The 15,319-nt window shown below is 43.7% G+C and overlaps 3 protein-coding genes across 3 annotated transcripts; 2 read left to right on the top strand and 1 right to left on the bottom strand.

The window, feature by feature from the left end:
• Positions 1-4,978: 4,978 nt before the first annotated feature.
• AOL_s00075g32 (uncharacterized protein) lies at positions 4,979-5,551 on the top strand (the record flags this gene model as incomplete). The annotated part of the gene is made up of 2 exons (XM_011122343.1): positions 4,979-4,985; positions 5,130-5,551. The coding sequence occupies 2 exons, from the start codon at positions 4,979-4,981 to the stop codon at positions 5,549-5,551; spliced, it is 429 nt and encodes a 142-aa protein (XP_011120645.1).
• Positions 5,552-6,547: 996 nt separating this feature from the next.
• AOL_s00075g31 (uncharacterized protein) lies at positions 6,548-8,228 on the bottom strand (the record flags this gene model as incomplete). Its single annotated transcript, XM_011122342.1, has 3 exons — positions 6,548-7,256; positions 7,329-8,084; positions 8,194-8,228. 3 exons carry the CDS (start codon positions 8,226-8,228, stop codon positions 6,548-6,550), a joined length of 1,500 nt encoding a protein of 499 aa, XP_011120644.1.
• A 3,310-nt stretch (positions 8,229-11,538) lies between these two features.
• On the top strand, positions 11,539-14,633 carry AOL_s00075g30 (uncharacterized protein; the record flags this gene model as incomplete). Its single annotated transcript, XM_011122341.1, has 13 exons — positions 11,539-11,579; positions 11,682-11,756; positions 12,006-12,247; positions 12,318-12,339; positions 12,406-12,561; positions 12,623-12,856; positions 12,944-12,997; positions 13,063-13,178; positions 13,247-13,495; positions 13,580-13,781; positions 13,841-13,986; positions 14,065-14,265; positions 14,347-14,633. 13 exons carry the CDS (start codon positions 11,539-11,541, stop codon positions 14,631-14,633), a joined length of 2,025 nt encoding a protein of 674 aa, XP_011120643.1.
• Between the last annotated feature and the right edge of the window lie 686 nt (positions 14,634-15,319).

Genomic DNA, 15,319 nt, shown 5'->3' with positions numbered 1-15,319 from the left:
ATCGAAGGGAACTCCGAAGTGGATATATACTACTCGACTACGGGGGGGCCGACCAGGAAAGAGAAAAAAAGACGAATGGATCTGAATGAATAGCCGAATTGGTAATCGAAAATTGAAAGCTTTTGTTTGTTGGTGACTGAAAATCAGAATGGCTGACCGGAACCTACGAGAATTGGAAAAAGGTAGTGGTGAATTAAAAATGGTTTAATAGGAAGTGTGAATTCAACAGACATCATGGGATCTTTTTAGGAGTCCAGAAAGCGAGAGGGGTCCAGTCATATATATGTATGGACCATGGGGCACCGGATTGGATTGGCATCTCAAAGCCAGAAAAGCAATTCAGCCTTCGAAACAATAAGCCAAGGCCGACAGCCCTTTCCCAAAGATTATTACTTCCTCGCTATTATGATTCCTCTGCATACATACGCATACATCACTGCGATATAGAACCCGAAGAAATAAGAAATATAAAAAAGCATCAGCGTCGGCTACCCACGAGGTGGTAGGTTTAAACTCTTTTGTTGGCTGTCTTTCCTTTTCTTTCACAGCGGCGAGTCTCAGACAGGTCCAACCTTCGCACGCCTCAGGACGAGACATGCCTCATCTTTCCCTTCTCTTTCGCTGGTATGTATGGGGATTTCGATTTTGAGCCATTAAAAACCCTCCCAAGGTCAGCCCCCCGGAACGGGGAAACCGGTTAGCAGACAAAAAAACCCAACCATCTTCAGTTTTTCCCTGAATACAACCTGGTTAGGTTTTTTTTCCTTTCCATTCAACCAGCTTTCCTCGCTCTTTGGAGAGAAGAGAAAGACGCCGAATCCCTGCTAGATCTACTATGTATGGGGAATAACCACAAGTGCCACCGGCGGATTCGGAACCGTTCTGGGAATAGTTCTGAGAATCTTCTTTCAACGTGGAACCAAAAGGGCTGTGCACCGCCATATATACCTATTATATGCTCCATAAAAAGGAACCGTGAACTGTCGGCTTATGATAACATCCGTTCCCAGCTGTGTAGCGCATCATCATGCGGCGAGCGAATCGTTACATCCCAATCGCTAAAACACCAAAAAAAAGTCAGAAAAATAAGTAACGTAATCATGCAGCAGGGGAACCAAACTTCCTCCAAGAAACGAAAAAGACCAAGGTCTTGGTCTATGAACTCTACAAGCCAAAAGTTTAGGCCACGACAATAACCCAGTAGCCGCCCTCTCAGGTTCCATATCGCACCGGCTAACCACCATACAAAAATACAATAACAATGCTTCGTTGTTCCATTGCAAAATATAGCATCACGAGGGAAGGGGTTAACTAGCAGTCCTCTCAACGATCTGTTCTGTTATGTAAATCGGACCCCATCGTCAGGATCAGGTTCTGGACAACCATCAGGCAGCCGCGGCCCTAGCTAACCAACATTTATTATCCCCGGAACATCCTGTTTTCAAAAAAATCCAGACGGAAAATTTACGAACAAGAAAAAAGAAGATCCCGCCACACTCACTCAAAACCACCCTATTCCCTGGGTTTTTCGATCGAAAGGAAAGGAACTTGTTTTTGGTTCCCAACAGACGGGATAAGCTTGTTCCTCCCCCTGCGCCAGTGAAAACGTGGGAATGCTGGCTGGCCTTTTATGATTGAATTAGGAAATATAATGAGAAAAAAAAGCGAGGGGAGTCCAAAAAAAAGGAAACCTACCAAACCACAGGAACATGAAACAATCACCCCAGCCGTCGGGCGCCAGGAATTTGTTTTTTGGGGTTTGGTGTGGACACGCGTGTACTTCAAAGTTTCCGAAGAGTCTACGAAATCTAAGACGAATCATAGATTCACCTTTCGAGAGTTTGGGACATCGGTCGGCCGCGTGGAAGTCAGACTTCTCGAGCCGAATAATTCAAAAAGTCAATCGTAGACGTTCGACTTCAATAATTAAAGGAAACATTTAACGAGAAAAGCAAGGTCAGAAATAAAAAAGCTTATCGAAGTTACCCTACATTCTACATAATCCAAGAACATGCCAATACCAACATACCCATTGTATCAAGTCCTCTTCTTTCTTCCCCCTTCTTCAAGATTCTATTTCAGAAAGTAGCTACTTTGTAACTCCAGTATCTGCAAAAAGTAGGAGCCAGGGGGAAGATCAAAATGCGGCGGACATCATTTCCACCGGTGGCGCAGAATTCAGCGAAGAAAAGCAAAATACATAGTTAGGCATATTTTTTGGTCCCTGTGTGGCTGCATGTTCCATGCATCAGGTTCGACGTTCCCGCTCAAACCTTGGTATCAACTCTGCAGCTTTCCGTTGGAAGAAGGAGATGTGGTTTTTTTTTTTTTTTTTTTCCCTTCTCCTTCCCATTGACTGAGTCTACAGCATCATCGTTTTCGGAAGACGGGAAAGAAGGCTAGCGAACTTTTTTTTCATGCAAACGACGCGAACGTCAGGAATCAACTAGACTTCATGCGGCCGAACGCGACTCAAGAAAAAGAACAGGCGGGTAAGCACCAACGAGGGTTCCTAAAACCCCGAACGGCGTTTGTTCTTTTAGGAATCCGTGCGCTTTGCGAATCGGATTGAATTGAAGGGGATGATGAAAGCCTGGCCCCCGAAAATAAACCAACAATAAAATCATATTAATAGTAACAATTTATAGGAACAAATTTATACACTCAAAAGTCGCAATACCCTTGATGTTAATGCTCCCAGGGATGCATAATAGATAGGGGACTTGACTCATGAACGTCTCTTCGTTTCCGTTCCTTTTTGGCAATCCTATCGATCTGGCATGTCCGCAATCTTAAAAATGTTGAAGATAGATATAGTACCACGACGCAGAAATAGGGGAGGTTATGTATAGGGGGATATGAACCCCATGTAAAAGCTACATAACCCCAGCGATCTCGTAAGGGTACATAGATCTTGAAAAGACCCAAAAAGGGGGAAGTCGGTTTAACCCAGATCGCATTTTTGCTTTATCATACCAGGTTCTGATGTCCCCTGCCAAGCCAAGGGTTTTCCGTTCCCGCCTCTAAAATTAAGTACCATTTTTAGAGGGGTCTCGATGATACATGTAGAAAGGGGATGTGGGGTGTTTTCTAGAAGCCTTCCTGAATTGTTTAAACACTTCCCCTTGCCTTCCATCGATCTCCAGCCGGAGAGAATCAGGGTGGACATGGTGTGTGTGTCGGATATAGATGGGAAAAAAACTTTGGTAAGGTATCAGATTGGTTAATATGTTTTGTTCCTTACATTCATTTTGGAAGATTCGATTTTGGTGGGAAGTTTTGTTTGTTCGTTTGTTTGTTGAAGGGTTACATTCGAAGTCACTTTCTGCCCTACGGCTTCTCTGCTGCAGCACGCGCACGGTACGGTGTATATGTGTACACATATGTACGTCTATAGAGGCGCAGACGGCCCGAAGAGGCGGCGAAATGGACGGGATTTTTCTTTTCTTTCGTTCTTATACACTCAATTATGTAAGGCTATGTAATATAATCCTGCAGGATGTATTTTCTTTATATCTGCACTTTTGTATACATGCATTCTCGTCTGGTGAATTTATTCTGATAAGGCTGTGTAAAAGTTCAGTATTCATGAGATAATCAAACCTCTGTCAGCTTACCTCCTCGACCTGCATAAAAAAAAACCCCTTCGATACTAATTTGACAGACTTGCATGTAAAGAATATGTAAAAAACCCCAGGTTGAACGGGAGGGAAAGCAAGTGCGGGCCGTCGTATCTAGTACCCAGGTTATGTATGCAAGTACTTAACTACTTGCTTCACACACCCTGTTTGTTAGTTGCTTAGGACAGGGAGAAGGATAAAAATACAACATGGTTAACACATAACTTTACCCCGGTATGTTTATGGTATTAAAAAACAAAACAAAATTATGTACAAGTGAGGGGAACATGAGGGGGAATTATGGAGTACAAGTAGGATATAAGGGGTAGGAGAATGGGTAGTAGAATGATAGTTAACGGGTAGTAGATGGGTAACAGATGGGTGGTAATGATGGTAGTATGGGGGTACTAATTGTAGGGCAGCAGCAATAGTAGTAAAATATTGGTAGCAATAGGGAAGACTGAGCATTAGTAATGAAGAAATGACTGAGTAGAGTAATGGTGGCCGTAGCAATGTAGTCGGGTAGTCGAGTAAGTATTGCGCACTCGATTAGCCCGCTGCCATTGTGGTTGTGGACAGCGATCAACGTGGATATCGGTTGTCAAGTGAGGATTGTGTATCGATCGATTTAGCAACATAAAAACAAATAAGAAAGAAATATAATAAAAAGGTAAAAGGAGAGCGGGGGCGTGCAGTTCGGTCTCGCAGTTTGCGGCGGATACGCGGCTTATTCTTGTCACCCTCGGCGGGGGTTACCTTCGGACACAGGCAACCTCAACGTTTCAAACTGATGACCTTCTTGACGAAGTCCAAGCATAGATTCCCACTCGTGCACCGTTATCGACCGGCAGGACCTAAGGTTCGGGAAGTGAGACAAAAATTTCACTATCGACCGCCCAGCGCGTATGATTCTATCGTTCTCCTTGATGGAGAAACCGCAAACCCTAATATTCAGGACTATTATTCAACTTCCTGAGAAGATGGAAGATGATACTATTCCATAGATCCATTCTTTCATCAAGGTAGCCAACGCCGCAGGCAAATTCGACACTCTCAACGTTGACGGCAGCACGAAAGAAATCAATCAACGTCTTGGAATAAGTATATTCATCCTGCTCCAATCTCCGAGCCTTCTCCCTTGAGTGCATCACTTTCCAGGGAAATTAGTTTGTGTTGTCGATGATGAGAGATCCTGGAAGAGCCCCTGCTTCATAGAATCCAAGTTTTCGATAAACCTGAGCCCTGTCATCATCGGTCCTTGGTTCATGTGTGGGATTGTATGGAAAACGGGAATGGTCAAAGGATCATGGGAACTTTCCGATCTTAGAGAAAATGACTATGCACAACAACCAAACAACATGACGGGTATCAGCAAAGGGATTCTCCCCACGCTAAACCAACAAGGGAAGCATTCATGCAAATGCGGGGAGCTGCATTTTTTTTTTTTAACATCCATCTGTCCATCCTTCGGAACGGTTGTATCCATAACTGATATTTAGTTGTTTGAAGGGCGGCTGCGTCGCAACAACGTTGACCTGTCGACTGGCCAAGCGGAGATTGGCAAGATCCTTGCGAGGAACTGCACGAAGCACGCGAAGAAGAACACCTTCAGGGACTGGCAAAGGCATTTTCGAGAAGGGGTACACAAAGATAGTGTTTATCATGATGAGGTAGTGATGGGCATTGATGGGGTCAATGAGGAGATGGAGATGGAGACGGAGATGGAGATGGAGATGGAGATGGAGATGGAGATGGAGATGGAGATGGAGATGGAGATGGAAGGGGTGAGAGGAAGAGGGGAGGGAGGTGCTCTCTCTAGCATCAGGGTGACCTCTTGTTTTCAACGGGGGTACACGAACACCAGCTTTGTGACGGATTATACCACCTATGACGCGGAGACTGCGGTATCTGGGTGTAAAACAATTTACTAGTACATAGCATGCAGGACCCATGCTGGGAGAAATATAATTCTCTACTCTCAGATTGCAAGTTTATATCTTGAGATTAATCTATGGAGGTTCAATCAGGTCATAGCCCTCAAATTTGCAACTAGAGGGCTGATTGTGGGAAAGACACTCCTAGGATGGCTTGAAGCCCATTGCGGGGATTGGAATTTACGTCTACTGGCTGTGGGATGACATTGTTAGATTTCCACACAAGTTGGGGAACGGGGAATATAATCACCACCCTCAAAATCATTGGATAAGTTCGATTTCTTTATTCTAACGGTCTATCAATGTTGCATTTTGGAGTAGTATGCGCTCTAGGTTTGACTCGGCTAGGCTATTCGAGGCTGGGCTGGGTGGTTTTGGGGGCGGGTTCTGTAGGATCAATCGCTGGGATATCTCTATGTGCCATGGGCAAACTTCGGGCTTCGAAGATATAAAAAGAACTAACAGGCTCGTGTTTTGATATAAACCTTGAGGTCTATACTAATTCTAAACTTGGGTTTGTATTTCTATTTAGGACGTTGAAAAATGAACAAATCTGACTACCTCTAGGACGAAGCTACTTTTCAAGGTACTCTATATTGCTATCCCACTTCTACAGGTTAATAAAAACTAGCATACGAATACGAGGGTGTATAAATACTTCACTAAAGTAGCTTGTATTATTCCTTAGCATCGAATCCAATATATACTTCCTGCTGAGATTATAATGAGTTGCAATGTTGTATTTGTATTATCCCGTTTAGGTTAAGCGAGAGTATCTTGAGCCTCGGCCGAGAATGCTTCATCGTGTGTAACATGCTGTTTTGCTCCACTTTCATGCAGACTTTTGACCTAATTGGCTTGGGGATTAGATTTATAAATTTATAGATGTGAAGGGACTCATAGAAGGTCTAGATATGAAATATGAAATCAAGCACTTAGAAGAAAGATATTGCTGAAAATCTGTATTCTGATACTCTCTGCTATTTTGACATTTTAGGGATATCCAACCCGGTAGGCCTTGGAAGCTCGAAGCTCTGCCACACTATTCTCTAATAACCTCATCGTCAACTTCAACGACCACTCTTTACCCCGTGGTAAAGTCGCTTTCCCAACTTCCTCTCTCAAGTGGCGAATACCCATTCGTGTCTGCGACAAAGCAAGTTTAGTCGCATCCACAATCTGCAACCCTTCCATCGAAGACTTATAAACCACCGCAAAAAGCTCAGACTTCCTATCCAAATCCTCCATCTTCTGTTTATACGGCTGCGACCCGATCAACTCCTTCCAAAACGACTTTTCTGTCATCTTGGTCTCTTCGAATGTATCACGTCCCATATTCAATGCATTAGCAATAGAATCTAACTTCCTTTCAAACTCCATGAGATGCTTTCCTAACTCTACGTATCTATCATAGACACTGCCGGCCAGATCTTCCATCTTGACGGCGTAATTGTCAAACGCTCTTTCTAATTCCATCTCTGCGAAAGATTTTTCGTAGGGCCACCATCTTCGGTAGTAGATTAGGGATGTGAGAGCAGATGAGTTTTTGGAGTCGATTCTGCGAAGGGCGGCGTTGGTCCAGGAGGTGTAGGTTATTGCGTCGTCTATTAGGCTATGGGTTTTTGAACTGCAGTCGTGCATGCCATCTATGACGGCGTCGAGGAGGTGGTTGTATTCTGGGATTAGGGAATAGAGGTTTGCCCTTTTATTTACAAAAAAGAATATGTGTTAGAGCCAAGGAATCGGGGATCTGGGAGGGGGGTATAACACTTACATTGAAGATACATCTGCAGTCCCAACCGTTAACTCCATCAATATTTTTCGAAATTCATGTCTCGTGCCGCTGATTTTCGACGGGAGACTATCTGATTTTGAGGAAACCTTTTGGAGGTCTCCGAACGACGAACTTTGATATACTGCACGTGCGAAGAAAGGATCCGGCGCTGGGATTCCAGACCATGTTGAAGTTGAACATGGTGATAAGATAGCTAGAGAATCTGGAGTATATGGATCGAAGAATCCACAGGTTGAGTCTGGAAAGATCAGTGCTATGAGGTGGAAAGGGATGATTCCTCCGATTAATAGCGCTAGGAAAAGTATTATGGAGTATTTTGTGATTTTGTAAATTAGAGTTGATGTGATTTTTATGATCTCTGTGATTTCATTTTTGAGAATGGTTTGGAAATTCTGGAGAATGGCGGAGTATTGAAGTTTATAGAATGGCCGTTTGGAGGATGGTTCTTGGGTGGTGGACTTTGTATCTGGATAGTCTTCTGGTACTGTGTCGTTTGTGATGTTTTGAAATTGGACTGGGATCTTTTCTGTTGTATTGGGTTCGGAGTCGCTGGGAGGTGTACATTCTCTTTGAGATCTGATATTGGTGATATCTTCGCGTTTGGCGTCGATACCATCGCCGTCACCACCGTATTTAAACACCGGTTGTTCATACAGTTTATCATATTCTGGATAGAATAATCCAACCGCTTCGGTACGGTTATCCGGAACATCGGCGGTAGCGTTTTCTAGAGAGCTGGCGGGGAAAGATATATAGTTAGACCAGTTAGGACTTTGGTATTGTGGTTATAAAACGGTTCGGGGTAGTCTAGGAACGAGACTAGTTCGGGGGTTGATATACGTACCTCTGGTGATTGGCGGGTGGAACTTCACGCTTCATTTTGATATTGATAGGGGATCCCCGCATTCGATCTTAATTGATTTCTGAAAGGCTGAAAGATGTAGTAAGGATTTGGATGTGTTTCATATCCTTCAATCGCGGCCGGGAATAAGGCTATGCTTATATCAAATCACTTCTCGAGCAGGCTGTTGAATTTCAGCTGTTAGCTGTTGATTGATTGAGATGCAGGCCAGGCTGTGTTGTTTTTGTTGGTGTAGTTCTGGCTAGCTAGCTTCGGCCAGCACACGCGATGGCTACTAGCTACTACCTATATGTATCGATGCGATGAGGCTGAGCTGAGTATCGATCTTTGATAGTATATTATTAATTTAAATAGCCACAAGACTACTGTCGACGCCTGAATACTTAGGTATGTTGATATTGTACTACTGGAGACGTGGCATTGTAGGTACAAAGTGTCGCGTCGGCGTTGTTGCAGGTTGAGGATTAAGGCATCAAGACCAGCGCTACTACAATCATGCATGCATGCATCAAGCAATCAGCGGAATAAGCCTCGCCGCATGCATTGCATTGGAGGGGTTAACCCTTCCAGTTTTACACTGACCCCGAGACCAAATAATCTCCATCACTGTAGTCTAGTGCAGTCTCCAATTCAAGATACATCTATCGCTCACTAGATTTCTTCAGGACTTAATCTGTTTGTTCTGCGAGGAGTGGCAATGCATGTCGCTGTGTTATAGGCGGGTAGCGGTGTCACGAAAACGCTTCTTGATATATTACAAGCCGGTTAGTATATAAAATGATTTAGCTACTAGTAGTCAGTGCCTAGGTAAGTGGTTAACGGCTGTTAGCTTTCTAAAAGACATTTCAGATATTCAATTGACCGCGGTGTCGATACCTCGTGGAAATCACGAGTTCGATCTGGAAGCACCCGGTTTACACAGCATGACATCATCGTATAGTAACTACAGACTTTTTCGCCCACTCCCCGATTTCCATCATAATTATAAACTCTTTGGATATCTCCACCGACTCGGGGCGAAACGTTCACGATGTTTTCAAATCCAGGCGAAACCTTAAATAGCAATTTCGATAAGACTCCCGTGCCGAATCCACTTCGAGTCGTCCACAACCTTCACTAATATGCGTGGTACCTTTTTGTTCTTCTCTCTTTAGCTAACTTTCGGCCCTTTCCCCAGATTTTCGTTTCCGGCGATCAATTGGCGCCGTTGAAGTTCTGTACGTTCTAATACATTTACCGACATGCACAATCTCTCCCTTTTTTTTGCCTCCAGAGATTTCATGTATGCATGGAACCGTGAAACTTTGAGGTTGATATCGTAGGCCAAGAGTAATTTCTCATCAAAAGTTTCACGGCTTCCCAAAAATTATACTATCCAGGCCTTTTTGTCTCGGTTTCGATTGCTTTGTTATCTTTTCTACTACCTGTCCATGTCCGCGATATTGGGTAGTTTGCCGTCACACTAGAAACGGGAAACCAGCCGTGTACGAGGAATGCAATGCAGTCGGTTCACTAGTACTCCCAAAACCAAAGTATCACTGACGGACGCTCGAGCGCAAAGTCCTCGCTGCGACGTCGCATACGCAAAAAAACAAATACCGCTTTGAACAAACTACAAACATTCTGCTTTTCTAATCTTCGGCTGTTGATTTTGCAGAATGATTGTCAGATGACAAGGCAACGAAGATAACGAGCCAAGACGCCCGCTATTCGGGTATCGAGTTCGGGACTGATACCGACCGCTTAAGTATGTGATTAAGCATACTAGGCATCCCTTGGGATGTTTCTCGGTCGAAGAATCATTCGATCCTTGGGCAGCTAAGGCTTTCCTTAGCACATCTGTACCCCGCATACCCCAGAAATTCTTGTTTTTAGCGGGCCATCTTGGCCCACGATGTGCAACACCATTTCCTTTCATCGATATCCAACAGTGGGTCCGCCGGATACGGGTTTTTTCTTTTCTTTCTCTCTTTTGGTAATGAAATAACCCTGAATATCGTCATTCGAAGGACTTTGATAAGAAATAAATCCCCTAGCGTGGAGGGTGGAGCTCGTGCCGAAGGCAACTGAACACTTCCCTTCTGATTGCTGGCTTGCAAGCCTACATAGTCCTGAAAGGATAATCGGGAGTCGGAATATGCAAGATGGAGAAGAAAACAAACAAAAAAAGATGACAAGGCAAGGAAGTCTCGCCGAAAATTCTTCCATTGACTATGAATCCTGGTTTCGAATTTCGGAGCGAGAGGAGGGAGGATGATACATGAAGGTGTAACCATAGAGTTACGGTCGACTCATGCATGTCGTCTGATTATTTTAACTTAAGGTGTGGATTGCGAACCGCTGCTGCCTTTTATGCGAGGACATGGTATATACTTGCTACCGAGTCGCATGTGGTTTTGTCGTACCTTTCCGTCAGCCCAGTTATTCGCGTATGATGGGGGATTCCACTATACCCACAGGGGTTTATGATAAAGTGATGCCGTCGAATATTGGGCACAACGATAGGAAATGATCGTGGTAGGAATGATAAATTCCCAAAAACCTGATTTTTTCATTATTTTTATAGCCAATGTCCTGTCGCTCTACCCTTCAAGGTGTGAAGATACTCGGATGCTTCGTGAGTACTTAAAGGTTCGCCAAGAGCTATAGCTCCAGATTAAGATGTCCGTGAGCTTCAAGCTTCATTGTGGTGCATTTGCAAGCTCAAGCTAACCACGACAAACTAGGATAGCCGCTTATCGTACGATAAAAACGCTACACCACCAATCGCCATGATCATAAAACAAGAAGGAAAAAAGAAAAGAAACAAAAGAGTGAACAAGGAAAGGGTCTATGAGGTACGAATCGTGAAAGAAGATGGAGGTCCGACAGAAGTTTTTGGCGGGTGTGGAAGACATTCCGAGTTTTGTTTTTGTAGTCAGTTGGGATCGGCACGTAATGCTGGATGATCGGTATGTCCGCTACCGCTCTTGGACGACATGCACAGGCATGCCTGACATCAAAGTTCACCAGAGCGGCCTTTTTTCTTTCTCGGATTCTACCCAAGGCTTTAACGAGGTGCGTGGGCTTGCTGTATTTAAAAGGGAGCAAAAGGGATGCCCTTCGCAATTGTTCGCAATCGATCTTTTCGAGTATATGGAAAATCTTCAATCGATGACTACTGCCATGCGTCATTGAGGATTTTGATTTTTGTTCAACCATATATATCATTTCTTACCTTTCCAGCATTATCCTCGAGGACGTTTGTTGGGTTTTTTATATTTATTTTCACTGGGGATTTGGTAATTCGATCTCCGGGCTTACGATAACACACACGGAATAATAATTATGTCGAATGATATCGACTACGAGAAGCCGAGTGCGAGTCGGTATGCATATTACTTCCCATATCCTTGAGCTATATCGATTGGCATTTCCAATATTTCTTCTTTTTTTAAAAAAACTAACTAAGAGGTTTTCACAATATCTAGTGAGGATGACTCCAAGGATTACGAAAGAGACGGCGCAGCCGATAGTGTCAATTTGAATCAAAACGTCGAAGCAAAGTAAGTTTTGGCTTCTTGGCTCATCACAGACAAAAAAGAGCTTGTCCCTTAACTTCTCCCCGCATGACTCGTGTATCCGTCATTTCTCTCAGATACCCCTCAAAGGTTCTTCCTTTACCGCGACGGATTCTTACCTACGTCATTGGATCGAAGAGAGGGGTTCAATGGTTGTTATCTCTACGTCGCACAAAGAAATCTAAAGGGGAGTGATATAAGGGTATTCTAATATAACATTGTGCGTAACTTCAGAATCAAGAATCCCCTCGCTGGACTTTCCCGGGAAGCTCTCTTTGCAGACGTCGACAGATTCGCCACAGAAAATGATCTCGAAGATATCAAAGATGATTTACGAAAGGGTGCTCTAGTCGCCCAGGATCCTGGGAATTATGAACAACTTGTGGAACTAGATGATGTGGAGAGACAGGTTCTGAAGGATGAGGCGGAGCATATCTATAAACAGCCTATGTCGCTGTATATCTCCATCATCGTTTGTAAGACTTCATTCCTGATAGTTGAAATTCAAATGGGCAACTTGGCTGATAATAATATGTTTGAGGATAGGTTCCATTGGTGCAGCCGTACAGTATGTACCAAATCCTAGTTCATTATAATAGGCGTAGTTCGAAATATAGCTGACGAAATCGGATAGAGGATGGGATCAGACTGGATCCAACGGCGCCAATCTTTCGTTCCCGAAGGAGTTCGGTATCTGGGTTGATCCAGATAACCCGTCGCCCGACGACGATAAAAATCAATGGATTCTGGGTCTCGTAAACTCTGCGCCGTATATCGGCAGCGCTTTCATGTTAGTCATATCTAGCCACGTCAAGAGTTTGATTGATTGCTAATGAGAATGTCGTTTTTAGTGGTTGTTGGCTTTCCGATCCTCTAAATAACTTATTCGGACGTCGTGGGACTATTTTCTTCTCAGCAAACTTTTGTCTTTGGCCTGCCATTGGTTCTGGGTTTACGAAAAACTGGTATGAACTGTTCATTTGTCGTATTCTTCTCGGTATTGGGATGGGATCGAAGGGCTCTACGGTCCCTGTCTTTGCTGCTGAGAATTCACCGGCTGCTATTCGTGGTTCTTTGGTTATGACGTAAGTTGGCCTTTTTTAAACTTATTGACCTATCTTCATATACTAATATATGAGATTAGATGGGTGTGTTTATTTTTCTATCTCTAGGTTGACGGAGATCGCGAAACTAACGAATCGAGTAGCAATTATGGACGGCATTTGGTATTTTCCTGTACGCTTCATAGTCGCCAGATGTATACGGGAATCTTGCTGACGGGAATTTCTAGGGGAACTTGCGCCAATTTAGCGGTCGTGGATACTGGCAAGATTGCATGGCGTCTACAACTCGGCTCTGCGTTCATCCCAGCCGTTCCATTACTTCTCGGTATCTACTTCTGTCCTGGTAAGAAGACTCCTCGAAAACTTTTACGGGCTATATGTTCAATTGTCACCATCTAACACCTATTGCAGAATCGCCGCGTTGGTATATTAAGAAGAGACGCTATAAAGAAGCTTTCAAGAGTCTTCTCCGACTTCGAAACCATCGTATTCAAGCTGCTCGCGATCTATACTACATCAATGCTCAAATTAGTGTCGAACACAAGGTTATGGGACAATCCACTTATCTTTCCAGATTCATTGACCTCTTCAGAGTTCCACGTATTAGACGTGCGACTTTGGCAGCTGGTATTGTCATGTTGGCGCAGCAAATGTGCGGCAGTAAGTAGTTCGAACGTTCATAAATATCCAGACTACATCGCAGCTTGGTAGCTTGCAAACTGTGTGACTAACTTTGCTATTTAGTTAACATCATGGCATTCTATTCATCTTCTATCTTTGAGGCTGCCGGTGCATCCCCGAAAGAGTCGTTGATTGCTTCCATGGGCTTTGGGTTGATTAATTTCTTGTTCGCATGGCCTGCCGTGTTTACAATCGATACTTATGGACGTCGGTCCCTTCTGTTGTTTACATTCCCACAGATGGCTTGGACGTTGCTAGCCGCTGGGTAAGGGATATCTTGATAGATAATTCATGGACTCTGGCTAACGAATTTGTTTTTGTTAGTTTCTGCTTCTATATCCCAGAATCGAGTACAGCGCACATCGCCCTCATAGCTTTGTTCGTCTACATCTTTACAGCATTTTACTCGGCAGGAGAAGGTCCCGTTCCCTTCGCATACTCCGCTGAAGTCTTTCCACTCTCTCACAGAGGTAAGGAATTATAAAAGCTCTCGTCACTGTGTATCAGATATCGTTGTGTTTGCTAATATTGATATTGGGCGCGAACAGAGGTCGGAATGTCATACGCCGTCACAGTCTGTCTATTCTTCGCCGCCGTTCTGGCAATGACTTGGCCAAGAATGTTAGGAGCAATGACCCCCACCGGTGCCTTTGGGTTCTACGCAGCATTAAACGTCGTTGCTTTCTTCCTTATCTTTTGCTTCTTACCTGAGACTAAGCAGAGAACCTTGGAGGAGTTGGATTATATCTGTAAGCTCCCCTAAAATCGACCTTGAATGTTTTTTCCTGGATGTATCAGTAAAAGCTAATTGAGGTCGTGAAAAATAAAAGTCGGTGTACCAACCCATAAATTTACGAAATACCAGTGGACCCAAGCACTACCCTATTGGATTAAAAAGAATATAATGCGAAAGAAGGATGTAGAACTTAAATCGCTTTACCAATTCGATGAATCGGTACTTTCGTCTGTGGAGCAGAGACGAAAGGAGTCGCAGGCTAGGCGGAGGTCTAGTACTACTAGTGCGGCGAGAAGGCAGTCGATGACGAAGGGTAGTGAGTTTGTGGATACTGGGAATACAGGTGTTGGAGGTAGCGGTGGTGGTACCGGTGCGGCTTGATGGATAGATTTAAGTGTGCTATATTAATTTAGGAGGAGGATTTTGCGGACTATATCATGGTAATAGCCTCGGGAACAGGCGCAGATGTGAGGGCAGCGTCATGATAAACTCCTCTTTTGCATTAAGTGTGCATGTGGTATCTGAGGGAAACGGTTTTTTTTTGATATCAATGATTGATATCTTGACGGTACCCTTCATGCATATTGTCTGTCGAGTTTTACGACATCGATCCACTTTTCGATTTATAGTCTGGCATATGGATCGATTGCGCATATTTATTTATGTATCTAGTCTTTTTTAACTTTGGGGCGTATATTTGATATACTCTCATTTCATTGTATTCATTCTGCACCACCGTCTCTTGAATGATTTGATTTCTCTCGTAAATAAACTGAGTGGAATTAAAGACAGCTCTATATATGGGATCGCAAATATTCATCTTCGATTATATCGATATCCAACGTATACGCGTAGATCTTTGAAGTACACTTGTGATGTCATTAGTCCTAGATTCACGATGTATCGATCCACTAAATGTACCTTAATGTACTCACTGATGCAGCTTAACTAAGTCAAAAAAAAGGGAAAGTTTTCAACTACCGAACGTTTGAGGCCCCGGATCTGCAGAAACTTGAAATGTGTCGGTGTGCATGCGTTAATAATGATCTACACCTTGCATTGGACAT

This window comes from Orbilia oligospora, assembly GCF_000225545.1.
Source record: "Orbilia oligospora ATCC 24927 unplaced genomic scaffold scaffold00075, whole genome shotgun sequence".
Classification (NCBI taxonomy): domain Eukaryota; kingdom Fungi; phylum Ascomycota; class Orbiliomycetes; order Orbiliales; family Orbiliaceae; genus Orbilia; species Orbilia oligospora.
Note: the sequence above shows the minus strand (reverse complement) of the source record. Positions and strands in the feature narration are given on the sequence as shown.